We start from the raw sequence: 18,606 nt of genomic DNA on the forward strand, positions 1-18,606 counted from the left end.
ATGTGCTATAGGGTCCTCGGATTCACTCTACATTTCAGCGGATTTCACTGACCATTTCTGTTAGAGGAACTAGACCTGCAGAACTGATAAACAAGAGATGCTATTTTTACTTCAAAGGTTTCAGAAACCTCGCAAACCCTTTCTGTACGTTTGCAGTGACTTTCAGGAGTCAGCTCACACAAACAATCAGTTTCTGAAATAATCAGTGTTCATTTTGGCTTGAGACTAGTCTGAGAAAGAACCGCAAAAGTAAAAAAAAAAAAAAAAAAAATTGGAACCTCGCACATGCGCATTGAGGTGCAGCTGCACCGTCACCCTTCTCCTCCTCTCCCCTCCTAAATAAGCTACTGTGTCTGGTCCCTTCCTCTGGGACCCGGTGTACGCCCCGGGTGAACTGAGCTGGCTGCGGGGGACCTCGCAGGGTTCTCACACAGTCCTGGCAAAGGGACCTGGAGCACTTCCCAACCCTGCCCGCCGCTTGGGAGCGTCCCCGGAGGAGACCCGCCCGGCAGGCCCAGCCTAGCGGCCGCGGGGCGTTTCTTGGTTGCTCCCAGGCTGCGGCCTGGCCTCTCGGTTCTGGGCCGAGTCGGCGGAGGCCTCGCCCGCGTCCTGGCCGCGCTCTTCCCAGGCGCACCGCCGGAAAGGTTGGGGGGAGGCGGCGACTCCTGCCGAGACTCCTAGCGACTTGCAAAGGAGGCCTGGCCACCTAACCCAAAGGGAAGGAGAGGCCTCTCTTCGGTCAGCCCCGCAGGCTCCAAGGCCCGAGAGCGGCCGGAGGCCAGAGCGGGGACCGGAGGCCGTGGAGGCAGGCGGGGTACGCGACCAGACGCTTCCGCACTCCGCCCGCGCGCTCCCTCCCTTCCCGGTGCCCCAGGCGCTCCCCGCCCTGCCCCCGCGCGTCCCCGTGACCTCGTGGGCTGTTCTTCCCACTCTGCCCCCATGTCCCCACCCCGCTGCCCTCTCCTGAGCCTGAGGTTCCGAGGATGCTCCTGGGAGCTAGAGAAACTTTGGGCGAGTGAAAACGCAGAGGAGGCCGGGGCCTTGCCCTCAGCCCAGCCGGGCTTGTTGATGCTGGTCACGAACCACGGGCGCGCCCCTCTCTTCGGAGACTCTAGCACACCGGTGGCACTTGATCCACCCGCACCTCGCCCCCAGCACCCACCCCCACCCCCACCCCATCAACCTTGGGTCTAGACCGCATAGCCTCCTCTGGGGGACCTGCACCTGAGCGGTGCGTGGCGTCCGTCCATAGACGCCAGGGTAGTCTGCAGCGAAGCACCTTCCAGGATTGTCTCTTGTGTTTGGTACAACAATAATAAGAGAATTTTAAGCACCGGAGTGCAAATTCCCACGATTTCTAAGAAAAGTCCAACAATAAAATTTGGGAGGCATGGCGGGGGGCGGGGGGGGGTCTTGAGATGGTGGCAGATAATTTTAAATGTAGAGCGTTCACAGTGTTTTCTTTCTAGCCATGCTGGCTTTGGAGCAAGTTTTAATAAAGAAAGCTCTCGTAAGTAGGATGCTTACATGCATATACTGCGCAGCAATAATTTGCTTTGCTCTGCATGTTACAGCATATTACGCTGGTTGACTCCTACATTTAAAACGTAGATTTATTTAGTAATCACCACAATGCTCCTTGGTTTTTCGGGGGTGGGGTGGGAGCAGTGAAGTCATCACTCTGATCATAGCTTTCCTTGGGAGGGAACCAAATGCCTTGGAGCTTAGCATTCACCCAGGCACTTGGGGGTGGGGCGGGTGGGGGAATAGGGAAAGCCATGTGTTGGTGGATCTAGCTCTGCCGGGCTAGTCACTGTCACCTTGACATTGTACTGGCCTGAAAAACACTACTAGACCCTTAAGACATACGAGGTTGACCGTAAAATACTTGAGAAGTAAAGTCAAATACGAATAAAATACAAGTACAGCATACACTGAGAAATGTCAGCCTTCCACTCTCTAGCGAAGTTCCACATCTTTGCTCTGGGAGCAAATTTGCTGGCACAACTGAATGGTGTGCTCACACCTGACTGCAAAAACCTGATACTTACACTTCAACAAGGACTGTCATAATTCAGATAGCCCTAGGTTTGCTTTCTTCATTAAGATCACATCTGAACCCACCTATTTGGCCGCTGTGGAGCACATAGTACTTCTGCCAATTGGAGTGAAGCTACTTCAGTGATTTTGCAGTCGATGTTGGCAAAAGGATCGTTGAAGTTCACAAAATGACAAATGACAGCTACCAATGGAACGCCTTTGAAAAATTGCCAACATGTTTGAATGGAAAAGATTTCATATCTATATAAAGCAGACTCCGTTCTGTTAATAAGTTTTTCCTAGTTTTAAACTGTCTGGATAGTTCGCCAATCCCTACCTTACTCAAACCCTCTCATCTTTGCTCCTCAAACACAAAATTTGGAATGATTATAGACCTGAAATCAATAGTAGGCATACACATGTTGAATTAATATAGACTGAATTACATGGAGAATAAATTATTTTTTCTCCTTCATGCTCTGGAAGACAGGCACATTCTCTCAAGAGCAAAGTGTCTGAAACACAGGGATATTGTTATGTGTTCAGCTTAAAAGGAGAATATCTGCACACTTTAAGTACCTCAACAGGCTTCTGAAATAGAGAACTTTACCTTGTAAAATTCAGTGAGGAACTAGAAAAGAAACGTGTTAAAACTACCTTTTACTCATGAGTAGCATATAGCCCCACAATAGTGGAATTTTCTGGATTCTCAGAGGAAATTTGTAAATAGAAACAGAACAAGATTAAAAAACTGGTTTTGTACTTTTGGGGTTTCAGTGTCATTTTCATAAATAAGTAGGGAATAACTTTGAGATTGTATTACTAGCCTTTCCCAAAAGGAAGCAAAGCCTTCCAAACTTTTCACTAAAACAGGTTTTCAAGTGAATATTTCACTACCAGTCAAATGCATAGTTTTATTTGGCAAGTTCATGAGACACCTTTAAATTCCACTGGTGCTTTAAGAACAATGATCTTAGTTTGATAATACCTTAAATATTCTTTTGAGTAGTTCTTCATTTAAGCATTAGCTTAAAGGTTTATATGTGGTCTTGGAACATTCATGTAACTATGTAAAATAGAGATACATTTTGTCTTAAAGTTAGTACATTGAAAATGGGTCAGAACCAAAGGAATTGAAGGGGATTGCAACCCCAAAAGAAGAACAACAATACCAACCAACCAGTCCCCCAAGAGCTTCCAGGGACTAAGCCATCACCAAAGAGTACACATGGCTCCAGCTGCACACATTGCAGAGGATGGCCTTGTCAGGCATCAGTGGGAGGAGAGGTCCTTAGTCCTATGAAGGCTTGCTGGATGCCCCAGTGTAGGGGAACTGAGGGTGGGGAGGTGGGAGTGGTGGGTGAGTGGAGGAACACCCTCATAGAAGCAGGGGGAGGGAGGATAGGGCAGGGGCTGGGGGGGGGGACCTGGAAAGGGGATAACATTTGAAAAGTAATAACAAAAATATCCAATTAAAAAAAAGAATATGGGTCAGGAAATATAGAATGGCTTTCTTTTCAGTTACAGTAATCTCTTCACTATATGTTATATTTAAATTACCAACAATTCCACTTATGGGTACATTATGATCATTATCTTATATTTCTTCATTGAACTTTAAAGGGCCTTGGGGGGGGACTGATAAAAACAAAGATAACTTCTTTACTCCATCTAGCTTGTTCAGATATGAAATAGGCATCCTATAATGTGTTTCAACAGGATAATAAATTCTACTAATGGGCATTGTTCATGAATACAGACTTTATAGTTTTAAATATTTTTTCTACTTGACTTTTAAAACCTAGCATCCCATATGGAGGTTATTGAATTCCTAACAAGTTTAAAGTAGAAAATAAATAGAACATAGAAAATAAAGAGCAAAGCACTTACTAAAAATGGAGGGTGTAGCAATTTAGGAGTTTGAATTGTCTAAAGACTGAAACTAAGCACCAGGACCTTTAAGTTGTGAGGGGTTTTTTGTTTTGTTTTTGTTTTTGTTTTTGTTTTTTTAAGTCTTCAAAATGCTACAGGGAACTGAAAATAAATTAAGTACACTCCATTAGCAATTTTAATAATTCACTCCGGGTTTCCCTCTATATCTGTACCTGGGAGTCCTGTTGGGGAGAATGTAGAAGACCACTGTGAAACTTACAGAGTTAAGTAAAAGGATGTGTCTCTGACTGCTGACCTGCAGAAGCCAAAGGCTGTCCCAGGGTGTGAAGAGGACTAGACACACTAGTCCCAGCCTTCTAGGACTCCAGGGAATACCAAGGCTTCTTCAGAGAGCTCCTATCAGGAGTTAAAAGTGACTGTAGTAGAAGATTCCAAGTATGAAAACCAGAGATGTGTGTGCGTCCTCTTGGTGATAGCAAAGATTTCCGGTCTGCCACGATTAGGCAGCAGCTGTGGCTAGTTGTCCATTTGACACCTGGTGAAATGGTAGTTTCAGAGAGAGAAATATTTAAAATTGACACCTGTCACTGAAACATTTGGTGCAGAATTTTAAGAGAGGAGCTAGAACTAACGGTAAACTGTAGTGCTTAAATTTGATGAAAAAGAAAGGCTGCGGAGCTCCATTTATGTGAGCTGGTCTTTTCAGATAAAAAGAAATGTCTCTTTTGGAAATGTCACCGAGCAACAAAATAAGGCCCGAATTTAAAAGAAATTATTTTTTAGAAGTCATATTGAAATATAGAGACAGCAAACTTGGTAGTCATTAGAAAAACCTGCAAGATGGATATTTATCATATTATTTTCTTTTCTGCTTTTCCACAGACTCTCTAAGTGTCCTTAATTGTTGTTAATATATCGTAATTCAGTGTATGGACACGATTGCTGTGACTCTCCAGGAATTCGGAAATCAGAAGTGCCAGGTAAGGAAGAGAGGCATTAAGAGCAACACGGAGTAATGTGTTGCCAGTGTTGCTTTGATCCGGGGACACGCCGGGCCAACGCGTCTATCTGCCTGACGCCTGGTCCCCGAGCGCACCCCTTCTCTCCAGCCCCTAGCCCGCTCGCGCTGCAGTCGCGCTGCAGTCGGGAAAACCCTGCCTCGTGGATGGGTCGGCATAGACCAAGTCCTCCCGGGAGACTCTGGCGCCCTGTGCACCGCCTACAGGGAAGTGACAACCGACGGACTGTCTCGAGCAACACTGGAGTCCCAGCTTATCAGGTCGTCCCTCCACCACTCCATCGACCATTGTGATGTCATGCCTGGGACTTAACTGTTGCGACAGGACGGCTGCGTTCCGATTCCGACTGGTTGCCCAGGAGTGTGGGTACACAGAGCAGTCCCGAGGGACGTTGAGGGGTCGCGGCGAGCGGACCCGACACGCGCCGCGGCACCATGAGCCAGCGGCAGGTGCTGCAAGGTAGGAGCCTTGGGAAGGCGCCCCGACGGGTTGGCTCCTAGGGTGGGCTACTCCACTTCGCCTCTCTCTGCAGTGTTCGAGCTGTACCAGAACGCCCGGACCCGGTTTGTGCAGATGGTGGCGGAGCAGGCGACCAAACCCCAGAACATCGAGACACTGCAGAATGCGGGTGAGCCTTCACAGCTCATGGGACCCTGGTCCCACACCTCATCCCGAATCCATCTTCCTCCTTCATCGCCTTGGCCTCATCCTTCATCCCGCACTTCATCCTCACACCACCCAGCGCCCCAGCCTCCCTTGGTCCCCGGTCCTCTTTCTTTCCCAGCTGCCCACATTGTCTTTATGCTCCCTTATTAGCTCAGCTTTTGGGGAGCCGAGGAAGTAGGCTAAAGTGGTGCCAAGTTCCGCCGGACTCCCTCCCCTCCGCGGTATCTTGTGGGTGAGGCAGTGGAGGAGGCCTGGTATTATTTCCATCTTCGTTGCAATCGGCCTGCCATATGAACTGCCAGAAGTCGTTTTCCTGGATGGGAACGTACCCTAACCAGACCTAGTCTATCCCTCTCTTGTCACTCCTAGATCACATTCACTTCCTAGAAGCAAAGAAATCCCAGGCTGATTTCACTGGTCTCCTCTAGGCATTAATGGAGTAAGAGTAGTATGCTTGAAATTTTTTCCAGGACATTCGAAGCAGGCAAAACGGACCTGGTTTTGTGAATCTTACAGGGCATCCTTTTCCCACCCCTTAGTCTGAAAGGAAGGAGGGGAAAGAGGAGAGGTCACAGTTAGTGAAATCCATCTTTGTTCCACCACCACTAGTGAGTGTGTGTGTGTTTCTGAAGAGACAACACTGATGGGGCACCAAACACAGACCACAGAAAGGATTCCATCCAAATCTAGTTTGGAGAACCAATGAGTTTAGCATTACTAACAGGAACCAGTGTAATCTACCATTGACTACACCACTGAAAATACCTTCCCCATCACCTTAGTCACTTAGACATCCTGGAAAAGGTCCGTACTTCATAAGCCTCTGCTCTAAATGTCTTTGTCTGTAGTCACCTTATGATTTGAGGCTGAAAGACAGAGAGGCAGAGGGACACACACACACACACACACACACACACACACACACACACGAAGGGGCCTCCAGCATCGCCCAGAAGACAGCTTTCCACAAAAGCCTCTGACTGAACTGTAAGCTTGATGCCACTTACTAGGTCTTAAGAAAACCTCAGTTTACAGGATGAGATCTAATTTAAAACTAGTTTAAATGAACACATCATTAAAATAAACTAAGAACACATTGCCATGGTCACAGCACCTAGACAGCGCTTACTTCTGGCTTTCTTTGAGGAAACACCTTCTCTTGATCAGATTCTCTGTTTCCTCACTGAATTTTACTGTTTATCCCTTAGGTGTTATCTCTGGTTGTGAAGGGGAGCCATTTATAATAAAGTATGTTTTCAATATTTAAGTAAGTGTAAACATTACATGTAAATTTACAATAATTGTAAATTTGGGCTCTGCCAGTGCCATCTTTTAAAACTTTAGAACAGATTCCAGGGAGGATACTGTGGCAGAAATTCTTTGATCCTAGTTTCCATCTTTTCAGTTTTGTTTCAGGCTATATAAACTTTTGTCTCTAGAACCTATGCCATAGTCAAGATTCTTTATGACAACGATCTCTTGCATTTTTCCTTTAAATTTTAAATGAGCGTGCATGTGCTTGCTGGGTGCCAAGACAGAAAAGGACAGATTTGGAAGTCAGCTCTCTCCTTGTACCTCCTGGGTCCTGGATGTTGAACCCAGGTTATCAAGCTTGCCATCAGACAAGTAGAGCCACCACGACTGCCTTGTATAGTGCTACTAAATCAAGGTCACTTCCAGCTGCTGTCTCTAACCTGTGCAACCCCTGAACAACCCCGTTATCTGTTTTAAAATGTTGTCATTTCGGAACTCATTTTGTCCTGTAATTGTTTCATGCATATTAATTTTCCTTACGTATAAAAATTTTGTTATGGAATTTTACATTTTAAAGACACAGTTACTTTTAAACTGATTTTTTTTCTCAGTCCTTCTCAATGTACTCTGTGAATAGGTGCTTGCTACTTACAAGGATTACTGCTTGGATTATGTATATGTAGTAAAATAGTACTTTTTAAATAAGAAATACTTTAGAATAATACTGAAATATTAAATTAAATATACAGAATACTGAAGATAAAGAGTATCTTTAGGAATTTTAATGACTTGTTGCCTCTTCCCATCAGAGTACAAGGTAGAATACATTGTCAGTTTTGTTTTGTTTTATTTTTATCTTTAAGTCAAGGTTTTAGCCTTGGTGCCCAGGTTGGTCTTCAACTCTCTGTCCCTCCTGCCTCAATTCTACCAAGTAGCTAGGGATATGAACAGGATATAATGCTCCAAGTGTATGGGGAATTTAACATAAACTAGCTGGCTAAATGGTCAAAGTATGGGAGGCTTGTGGCTCAGGCCTGTAAGTCTGGTTTGTGAAGAAATGAATACAAGGGAGATATAGTAGTCTTTCAAAATTATCCACTTAATGGCACATTAAGATTTTTTTCTTTTCTGGGGAAACATATTTTTAACATACTTATCTAGATCTCATAATTCTAGCAGTAGTTTAAAATCATGAGTATCCCTGTAGTTCAAAACAACTTACAAGTTTTATTCTGAAACATTTTCTTCCTTCCTAGTCAATAAGATTAACCATTCTAATGGCAAATTCTTTAAAAAAAAATCACCATGGACTTAAACATTGCAGTCAAGCTTTGACAGTAAGGTGTTGGTTCGTTTTACTGTTGACTTTGATATATGGTCTATGTATCTGGCAAGATTTTTTGTTCCCCATCTCCCAACATATTCTTTAATTAAACATGCAGCATGGGTCCAGGATAATAAGAAAACATTTTCCATATAGGCATAATGAGCAAAGCACAATTCTCTTGCTAAGAATTTTGTAATCATTGTATGTGAAAGGAATTTTTAAAATGAAGGTTATTGCAAACTTTGACTTAACTGTTTAAAGCAGTTCTCTGTCTTTAGGTACCACTGGTGGTTATCAAATAATAGTGAAGGTTGTCAGCCTATGAGATCTCCTTGGGAACCACCATGGCAATTTGAATGAAGTCAGTCTTGGAAAACCTTCACAGATAAAGCCCTGAAGGTTGGGGGCTGATTGTAAATTTAAGCTGGCCTCATAAGGAGCTTTAGGCTTCTCTGTCCAAACAAACAACAACCTACAACAAAACAGTCTTATCAAACCAGAAGGTCTTTAAAGGTAGACAGAGAAAAGTCCAGGATCCCATAGGAACTGAGATTGGACTGACAATCTGCCTGGATCAAGGCAGGTACGCAGAGACCAGTTTCAAGCCCATGACTGTCAATTGATCAGTAATTTACTGACTGGAACAAGAGGAGGAACAAGAGGTGGTATTTGCTATTGGCTGGTTGGTTTTTAAATACACAATGAACACTTTATTGTTTGTTTTTGGCTTAGATCATACTTTGTGTAAGTTGATTTTAGGAAGCAAAACTGGGATTTCTGCTAACAGTTGTGTTGGTCCTAGGAGAAATGCGTGGTTACATTCTGGGAAGAATGTTGGCCATGCCTAAGAGCCAATGGGCTGCCCTGTGAGATACAAGTTAGGCTGTGTTAGTTTCCAAAGAGGAATGTTGGCTTTGCCATAATGAATATTCAATATTAATTTTTAAAGGCTTATTTTATTTTTTTGTATATGAGTATTTTGCCTGCAGGTGTGCACACCACACAAACTTATAACATGCATTCATAAAAACCCTGAAATCTAATTTTAAATGAAATAGATGTCAATAAAGACATTGGCCTCTTGCCAAAAGAATCTGTCAAAAAATATACTTATTTATTTCACAGTTACTTGTTAATTTTTTATTATATGTCAAGTTAGCTACTATGTATGATATTTCTGGTAGAAAACTGTTCCTTTTAATTAGTAAAATATTCTCACTCTTCTTTTTGTGCCAGGAAACTCGTGTACCATCACCAACTGCAATAATAATCTTAATCTATATTTCTGATACAGTTATGAATTCCCTCCTCTGATGCGTAGCTATTGAAAGTTACCATTTTAAATGTATCACTTTTGTGTGTACTGTGGATTGAACCCAGGGCCTCTAACATGCTAAGCATGTAGGGTGCCATTTATACACATCTTTTAAAGTAAACTTTCTGTAATGTGCATACTGTAAACAGTCTAAATATTTTAGGATGAGTGTGTGCAATAAGGATTTAACTATGTGAGGATTTTGTGTGTGTGTGTGTGTTTTGCTGGACATTGAACTCAGTCTCATGTATGCAAGTCATGTACACTACCATTGAACTACATATATCGCTAGCCTCAGACAGTTTTCTAATGAATTGCCTTACAAATATTTTTTCTGCAGACATTACCCCTGAAACCTGAAGCAGCAGCTAGTCTTTTGGTTCAGCCCTTATTACTTAACATTCTGACTTCTCCCTAGATATTTTAATTATCTGCAGTTTTATAATCATATATATTGCAAAAAAAATCAATAAAAAATCATCAGTAGAAGACAAGCTAAAAAAAAAATCAAGATTTTTCAATTGTCTACACAACTATTTGAACCACATGGAACTGTGTCTTTATGGTGTGACTTTAAAACAGTTTAAATGGTCCATATGAGTTAGTTAAAGTTGAATTTGTAATTGCATTATTACTATACTTAACAATATATGCATAACATGAAAATAACTATCATAAAATATTTTTATTTTTTTAACTAAAGTTTATTTGAAATTAAATCAATTTGCATGGTTGGTTCATTTGCCACCAGTGAACATTTATGGCATGCATACATGCCAAATGGACACCAGACACATGTGCTGATCATGCAAATATTAAAAGGAGAGTTCCTGCCCTTCAGTGGCTGATTTGCTAATATAAGTAGCTTTTGTATGTAATATATATCACACACATAACATGTGTAATATGTAGTATATATTACACATGTAATATATAATATGTACTGTTATATATGTTTATATTATATAACTGTTATATATCTATGTATTACTATTTATTTGAAAGACACCTAAATCAAGATTTGGGTATGAGAGGTACTGTACAGGGGATGCATCTTGGTCTAGGTATTACCTCTGTTAAATTTCTAGAAGGTAGCCAGATGCAACTGCTTTTAGGCAGAGAAAACATTATGTGTAAAGACAGAAACTCAAGAAAGAGAAGAGGTGACACTAAACAGAAAAGACCAGCACTGAGGTCTGGCTGGAGCTTGGGAACCAGGGCAAGGGTAGGAGAGTCAGTTGAAGCTGGAGGGCAAAGCAGGCCTACTCATGAAGTTTGCATTTCTCCTGCAAGAAAAGAAAAGCCATCATAAGTTTGCAGCCAGAGAGAACGGCCAGGCTAGTGCTGTGTTTGGGAACATGATTTTGGGGTTAGTGTGGAAGACAGCTTGGTAAGGTTTAAACAGCACCAGGATGAGCTGGTGCCTGTCACGTGGATACGAGCTGGCAAGTGGGTGAAGTCTGCCTAAAGGAGTGACTTAGAATGGAAGGCGGGGTCAGGTAAACACAAAGACAGATTGGAGATAACTCCCAGACATCTTGTTGTTTGGACACACCAGCACCATTCAGAAATAGAGAACACATCGAAGCAGAAGGACTGGCTTTCCCTCTATAAGAACATGGAGGGAGGAGTGTCTGTCTGAGGCAGCGAGCATCTTGGAGACAGAGCGAAGCTTAGAAAGGAGATCTTAGCTGGAAAAAGGGTTAGATGCATGGAGCTTATATCTTTATTTGAAAATTATGTAAAAGCCCATTTAATATTTTTTCATGTAATTATGTTTTAATAACTTTATCTACAGTATAATACAACCTAATTGGAAGTAACTTTTTCATGCACTGCTAGGGATTGAATCCTTGCTAGGTGTGCATAGCTCAGGCCATCTATGCTCAGCCCTGAAGTAACATGTATGTTCTCTCATGAAATCTTGTGGGCAGATAGTAGTGTCTGATCAACTCAAGGGTGAGATAGATTCCCTAGGAAAATTAGGGGATCTTTTACTTAGTGTATAGAAGATGACTACAGCAATGCTGATGGCAGAATAACAGGAGTAACTCATTGGCAGTCCAGAGGCTGTGATACTCATGGGCAGCCCCTCTTGATGGGATCTTAGTTTTCAAGTACTCATTGTGACCTGTGGACTCCTAAACAGACAGTTGGGTAAAGAGAAAGCTGCTGTGTTTTTTTTCTCCTCTTTTTCCACTTCTTTTCTCTCTGTCTCTGTCACTTTCCTTCTTTAGTGAGCGCTTGTTTTTATATCATCCTTCTCACATCTGTGTGTTTTTAGAACAAATCTATTATCTTCTGTCATCTATCCATCGTAGGGCTCTGTGGATTAAACCTAGGGTTATTGGCACAGTAGGCATGCATCTTAGCTAGGATTTCTATTACTGCAATGAGACACCATGACCAAATGCAAGCTGGGAAGGAAACAGTTTATTTGGCCACACTTTCTCATCACAGTCCACCACTGAAGGAAGCTGACAGGAACTCAAACAGGGCAGGAACCTGGAGGCAGGAGTTGATACAGAGACCACGGAAGGGTACTGTCTTATGGCATGATTCCTATGGCCTGCCCAGCCTGCTTTCTTACAGAACCCAGACCACCAGCCCAAAGATGGCACCACCTACAACAGGCTGGGCCCTTCCCTGTCAACCACTAATTAAGAAAATGCCTTACAGTCAAATCTTATAGAGGCATTGCTTTTTCCATCTAAGGTTCCCTCCTTTCAGGTCATTCTAGCTTGTATCTATCTAGTTGACATAAAGGAAGCCAGTGCAGGGAGTGTTCTCCTGAGGTACAACCTTATCACTGGAATAACGAAGTCTCCTTGCCAGTGTAAAGGTAAGAACATATCTCCTAGGTAAAGAAAAGTGCCTGAAGATTGCTACATATAAAACACAAGCTGTAATTTAGGAGGTAGACATTTGGGGCACTATTTGAAAATTTGTTTGTTTCCCTAAAGTTATTCAAATTAAAGTATTTCAGATTCTATTTTCTGTAATTTTAGAAATGTTTTAAAAATTTGTGTTGTGTTACTGTCTAAAGGAATGTATGATATTTATGACGTAGCAGAAATACAGAAAAAAAAATCAGTTAACTGATTTGGGACAGAAGAAAAAGAATTAACAGTCATCTATTGGCTTTGCATTTGAAAAAAAGGTGTGTGTGTGTCTGTGTCTGTGTGTCTCTGTGTTTTTCTGTATGTATGGTGTGTGTGCCTGTGTGCTTCTCTCTCTCTTCTGTCTCTGTCTCTGTCAGTCTGTCTGTCTGTCTCTCTCTGTATGTCTCTCTCTCTGTATGTCTCTCTCTCTCTCTGTGAGTGTGTGTGTGTGTGTGTGTGTGTGTGTGTGTGCAGGTACCTGAAGTCAGAAGAGGGACCCCTGGAAGTGAGTTAGTGAAGTTACACGTGTAAGCTGCCTGGTGTTGCAGGGAACTGAATTTCCGTCTTCTGGAAGAACAGCAAATGCTCTTAACTTCTGATTTATCTCTCTAGCCCTGTCTTAATATTTTATAAGTTAGATGGATTTGAAAAAATGGAGAAAACATAAAAGGAAAAAAATCCCTCGGAAAAAAATTCCTCTGACTATGTGAATTGTTTAAATAAACACTGAAATTTCCCAAATCAGGAGGCTTGTAGTTGGTTAGTTGTAACTAATAAGCTATCACTAATAAATACTTTAATTAAATTAAATATTATAACATAATAATTCACTTTAAAGTACCCCGGGAGCTCTTGTCTCTAGCTGCATATGTAGCAGAAGATAGCCTAGTCGGCCATCATTGGGAAAAGAGGCCCCTTGGTATTGCAAACTTTATATGTCCCAGTACAAGGGAACGCCAGGGCCAAGAAGTGGGAGTGGGTGGGGGGAGGGTATGGGGGACTTTTGGGATAGCATTTGAAATGTAAATGAAGAAAATACCTAATAAAATTTTTTTTTAAATTCACTTTAAACCTTTTTATCTTATTTATTTGTTTTAGAGACAGGGTCTCACTATGTTGCCCTGGCTGGACTAGAAGTTGCTATGGAAAGTAAGCTGGTTTTAAACTCACAGAAATTCTCCTGCCTCTGCCTCCCTATTGCCCAGATTAAAAATGTATACCGTCATTCATGGCTATTTTTTTACAGTCTTAACAGTTTAGAGTTCTTGTGGTTTAATTTAAAGTACAGTCTAATATGAGTAACCCAGTATTGACTTTACTCAACTACGTATTTCAAAAGCTAAGAGGCTGCTGCCTTTGCTTAAATATATCAAAAAGAAAAGGAAAATAAATATCAGAATCATTGGAAAAAATAAAATTACACTGTGATTCTTAAAAAACATGGTTATGGTCTCAAAAGTGCATTCATTGTGATACTTTACTATGTATGTTTTGACCTCTTTTACTAAAACTGTCATATTTATTATAAATATGCCAATCAATACTTGAAAATAAGTCAACCCAAAGGAAGAGATGGGTTAAACCCTCAAAACATTTCTCCAGTAAAGATGTAGGCCAATAGGCGCATGAGAAGATGCTGAACGTTCTATCTGGGAGACGCACATCAGCCCCAGTGCGGATGCTGTACTATGCACAGCATCAGGATAGTACTGCTTGGGGTAGAAATACTGGGCCCTTTGTGGTGTAGCTGCTGTTGAAAGCAGGTAGTTGGGGATGGCTAACGACCACTTGTAAACAGACAACTCCCGCATACAGTTAAAAAGGATGAAAAGGTAAGTTTGTTATTTGTATTTTATCATAGCACAAGGACAAAAGTAAGGAAGTGTTAAAAAGAAAACTATTTTTTTTAATACCCAAAAACTTTCTAGAAATAACCTGTGTCTGAATTTGGTAACTACTCTAATTCTTTATTCTGTATTCTAAACATTTTGTTGTGAGATTTCTGAAGTTATCTCTCTTAGAAAGTCTAGTGAAAAGTACAAACTGCACTTGCAGACATCAGAGCTTGGCTAGCCCAGATCCCGAACCACGTGTGAGCAGGCAGCACCTCCCATACAGGCCTTACGGAACATGGTCCAATCTGGCCAATTTAAACACAGAAATAACAACCAAATGAAACTTGAAACTAGGAAGACTCACAGAGCTGTATAATTAAATACATCTTGACACACAGTTGTTTCTAGGTTATGCCTTTTCTGGTCTGATCTCATGTTATTGTGAATGCTATTTTTTCTCTTTCAAATGTTTCTAAATATAGAGTGATGTAAGGATATTTGGTAATATTTGATTTTTGACTATCACCATGTATATACATACATATTCATTATATAAATCTTTCTAACTTTTTAAATTATATTTTTATTTACTTTTTTGTGTGTCATGTGCATGTGTGTGGGTGTGCATGTGCCACAGTTTGCATGTAGAGATCAGAAGATAACTGCAGTTGTTAGTTCTCTCCATGTGAGTTCTGGGGATGGCTCTTAGGTAGTTGGCTGGGGGCAAGTGCTTTTGTCTGCTGACTCATTGGTCCTTACCAGGACATATTTTTGAGGAGTGGGTGTAAGGGTGTCAAGTTTAATATATATGTACATTAAATAACATTTGGAAAGCCAAGGGCACTTTGTTCCAGTTTGAATGCTGTCATTGTTTCTTGTAATGTTAGACTTAAAGTGGTGACTTTACGAATGCAGAAGCAGCACATGGAAGATAGGACTGGCACAAGGAATTTAATATCTTGTGAGATAACTGTAATGTAGTTACTACTGGGTTCCCTTCCCTGGCCTCCTCCTCAGTTCTCAACACACATTTGTTCACTAATTATCAACAGATAATGTCTGATTCTAATCTCATTCCATCAGTTCTTAATTGTGAATGATTGATGTAGTCCTTCTCGTCTTCAATTCCTTGATTTGTGAAAGAGAGGGCCTAGTTCTTAGGTTTGTCATGAGAGTTAAGTGAATTAATATGGCACAAGGCTCCTAGAGCAATGCATTTGCGTGAAATTCCCAGTCCATATACATGACTTACTATGATGGTGATGACGGCCATATGGCCAGTGTGTATTCAACCCTGGCACAAATATGAGAGAGAACAAGGATTTGTTTAAAGATCCATGAAGCTGGTTATTACTACATTGTGGGGTTTTTTTCTCCTACTTTTTCCCACTTCCTTTCTTCCTTTCAACCTCCTAACACTAGATAGGAGAGAAAAACAGGTAAAGGGGGAAGGGGGAGACATTATTGTTAGACTAATTCCTGCTGATTAGGGGCATCAAGTTTTTTGGAGTAAGTTTGTTCTTTGCAACAAGGTATCTAATTATTTCTTCCTCCTCTTCCTCCTCCTCCTCCTCCTTCGCTTCTTCCTTTCTTTTTTGTGCTCCATTACGTAACAAACTGGAACCAACAGCATCCAACCAACAACCCACCCACCCCATAGCATTTATATACCCTCTGAAAAATCCTCAGAATTCAAAATGTCACACAATTGCAGAACATATCTGCAGCTGTCAAAAATCCTGCCTCTGCTACAGCACAAGACAAATCATAGTCAGTTGCTGTCGACAGTCTGAAGCAGTCTCCTAGCCCTGGAATTAAAGCAAAAACATATTCTTATCATATTTCTATTTTTTAAAAGAACCAAAATTAGAAAGCATTATAGAGATACGCATGCCTAGTGACTCACTCTCCTAGCTCCCTCAAGTGTGAGAGAGAACCTGAAAATTTTTCTGTAAGAAAATGTAAAAAAGACCAGATAAAACAAAGGATCTGGGATGGTCTTTGAGAGACAGGACTGGCAAAGGTGGCAGGGCTGGGGGCTGGGTTTTACCCCAGAAACTCTAACCTTTCTTTGCATCCCTCTTGATGACATCATAGGTGCTTACCTGATGAGTAAATTGTGAGTTCTCACCCAGCTCCAGAGCTGGATCTTCCCTCTGCATGTGTTAGTAATTTTGGCGGCTTGCGTGATTTTTGTGTCTTGACCATCAGATGTCAGTTTTCAGTGGGTACTTGGTGTGTGTGTGTGTGTGTGTGTGTGTGTGTGTGTGTGTGTTTAAGAGAGAGTGAGAGAGAGAGAGCGAGAGAGAGAGAGAGAGAGAGCGAGAGAGGACAAGAGATTTGAACTCATGATTCCTCTGCCTCAGCCCCTGAAAGCAGGGCATTACAGGCATGTATCACTATGCCTAACTCTCAGTTGTTCTATTTACTTGTTTTACTAATTTTTTTGTTTATTTTTAAATCTCATTTTCTGACTGAATATGTGCAGAATCACATGTTTTGCTTTTTAAAGTAAAATTTGGCTGAGTTCTGTTTCTTATCCTTTAACTCAGGTATAATGTCTTTGCTGAGGCCTCTTCTTCTGGACGTGGTCCCAACCATTCAGCAGACTGCTGCCTTGGCTCTGGGGAGGCTGGCCAACTACAACGATGACTTAGCAGAAGCAGTCGTGAAGGGTGACATTCTTCCACAGCTTGTGTATTCATTGGCAGAGCAGAATGTAAGACTTTTTCAAAAACTTTTTTTGTCTGAGATTTTACAAATTGATGCCTTTGGCACAATTGTTAAGTGGAAGGCATTAGAATCCCAGAATGCTAGTAGAACCTTGAATCCCTATATGTACATGAGAATATCTTTAGGGAATTTTGCTTTGGGACTTAAAGGCATTTTTTAATTATTATTACTGCTAATTTAAGTGGACCATGCAAAAAGTTCAGGGGATAGACACACAGACAGTGTTTCTTTACACTTCAAAGCTCTAGATCTACCTCAGGGAAGAGGACAACACCCTGATGAAAACATAGCTGCTTCAGCAGCCCTCACATGCAGGTGACAGACTAAGAGCCAACCTGGGGAAAGAGCCTGTGGTAAAGTGAAAGTTTGATCAAGCATGTTTCTAAGTAAACAAGCATTCTAGCTCTTCTTAAAGAACTCTCCATGGGAAGGCTGTTTAGGGAGATAGTCCTTACAGTGCTTGCCCCATAAACACCAGAACCTGTGTTCAGTTCCTAAAATCCAGGTAAAAATGGCAGGCATAGTGGTATATACTTCTCATCTCAGCACCAGGATGCAAGTCAGGAACACAAGGGCCTCTGGGGTTCACTGGTCAGCTGGTCTACCATAATTGATGATCTAGGCCAAAGAAAGACAGTGTCTCAAGCAGAAGGCTTTCCTGAGGATGACCTCTGAAGTTGGTCTCTAATCTACACACACACACACACACACACACACACACACACACGGGAGGGGGGATCTTTGGTGTTAGATGTTTCTAATGAGCTATTTGGTGTCTGTAAGTAGGGTTTTAGATTGCCCATCCCCCTCTTAGCAAATCCTAATTCAGGCATGCACCTTCCTTAAGACTAGATTTCTACTTATATAATAAAAAGATAAATAAAAACTGAAGAATGGCAAAGAACTTGAATAGATACTCCCTAAAAGAACATCTCCAAATGGTGAAAAACACAAGAGAAACTTGGCAGCATCGGTAAGAGGTGCAAATCAAAGGCGTGGAGTGATGTCTCTGCACACTTCCCAGGACCTTGAGCATAATAAACATCCTTAAGGAGGTGATGATGTAAAGAAGCAGGGACTCTCAGCAACTGCCAGAGGGGATGGAGAACAGCACAAGAGCCGTGAGGAGTAATCCAGCAGGTGTGCATCCAGCAGGTGTGTTTGTGAGCAGTTCTAGCATCTGAAAGAACTAAGCATGACACTCAAAAAAGTCATAAACAAATGTTCAGAGCAGCGTGGCACACAGCATGGGGTGAGAGAACAAACCAAGTCTACCAACAGATCAACGATAAGAAAACAACATGCATCCCACACAATGGACTGTTACTCTGTCACAGAAAGGACCTGAGTCCTGATAAATGCCATGTGGATGAGCCTTAAATCATCAGTGAACATGGGGATTTAGCAGTGACACCTGCACAACCCTGGGAATTGCATTACAATGAATGTGGGGATTTTATGATGCATTTATTTCACCGGACTAAAAACATCTTAATTGTGCAAAAATCTGTCTCATTTGATAGGTTTAGTTTTTTAATGCTTTTCCAAGGAATTACAGAAATTTCATTTTTCTGTGGGAGTTCCTGCTTCATACGTGCTACCAGGCTTTCATCCTCTGGACCATTCGGCCTTTCCTTGGAGA

At 41.7% G+C, this 18,606-nt stretch overlaps 1 protein-coding gene across 2 annotated transcripts in view; it reads left to right on the forward strand.

The window, feature by feature from the left end:
• Nucleotides 1-327: 327 nt before the first annotated feature.
• Nucleotides 328-18,606, forward strand: part of Spag6 (sperm associated antigen 6) — a 55,736-nt gene continuing 37,457 nt past the window's right edge. Inside the window, exons 1-6 of one of the 2 annotated variants that reach the window (XM_006497502.2) lie at nt 328-814; nt 1,470-1,510; nt 4,816-4,913; nt 5,043-5,411; nt 5,485-5,580; nt 16,784-16,950. In XM_006497502.2, the coding sequence (XP_006497565.1) occupies nt 5,387-5,411; nt 5,485-5,580; nt 16,784-16,950 (288 nt within the window). In that variant the 5' untranslated portion in view covers nt 328-814; nt 1,470-1,510; nt 4,816-4,913; nt 5,043-5,386. Of the gene's footprint in view, nt 815-1,469; nt 1,511-4,815; nt 4,914-5,042; nt 5,412-5,484; nt 5,581-16,783; nt 16,951-18,606 lie in introns of those variants that run through there. The other variant, NM_001001334.2, reaches the window with a different exon arrangement.

The sequence above is a fragment of the Mus musculus genome, chromosome 2 (assembly GCF_000001635.26).
Source record: "Mus musculus strain C57BL/6J chromosome 2, GRCm38.p6 C57BL/6J".
NCBI lineage: Eukaryota > Metazoa > Chordata > Mammalia > Rodentia > Muridae > Mus > Mus musculus.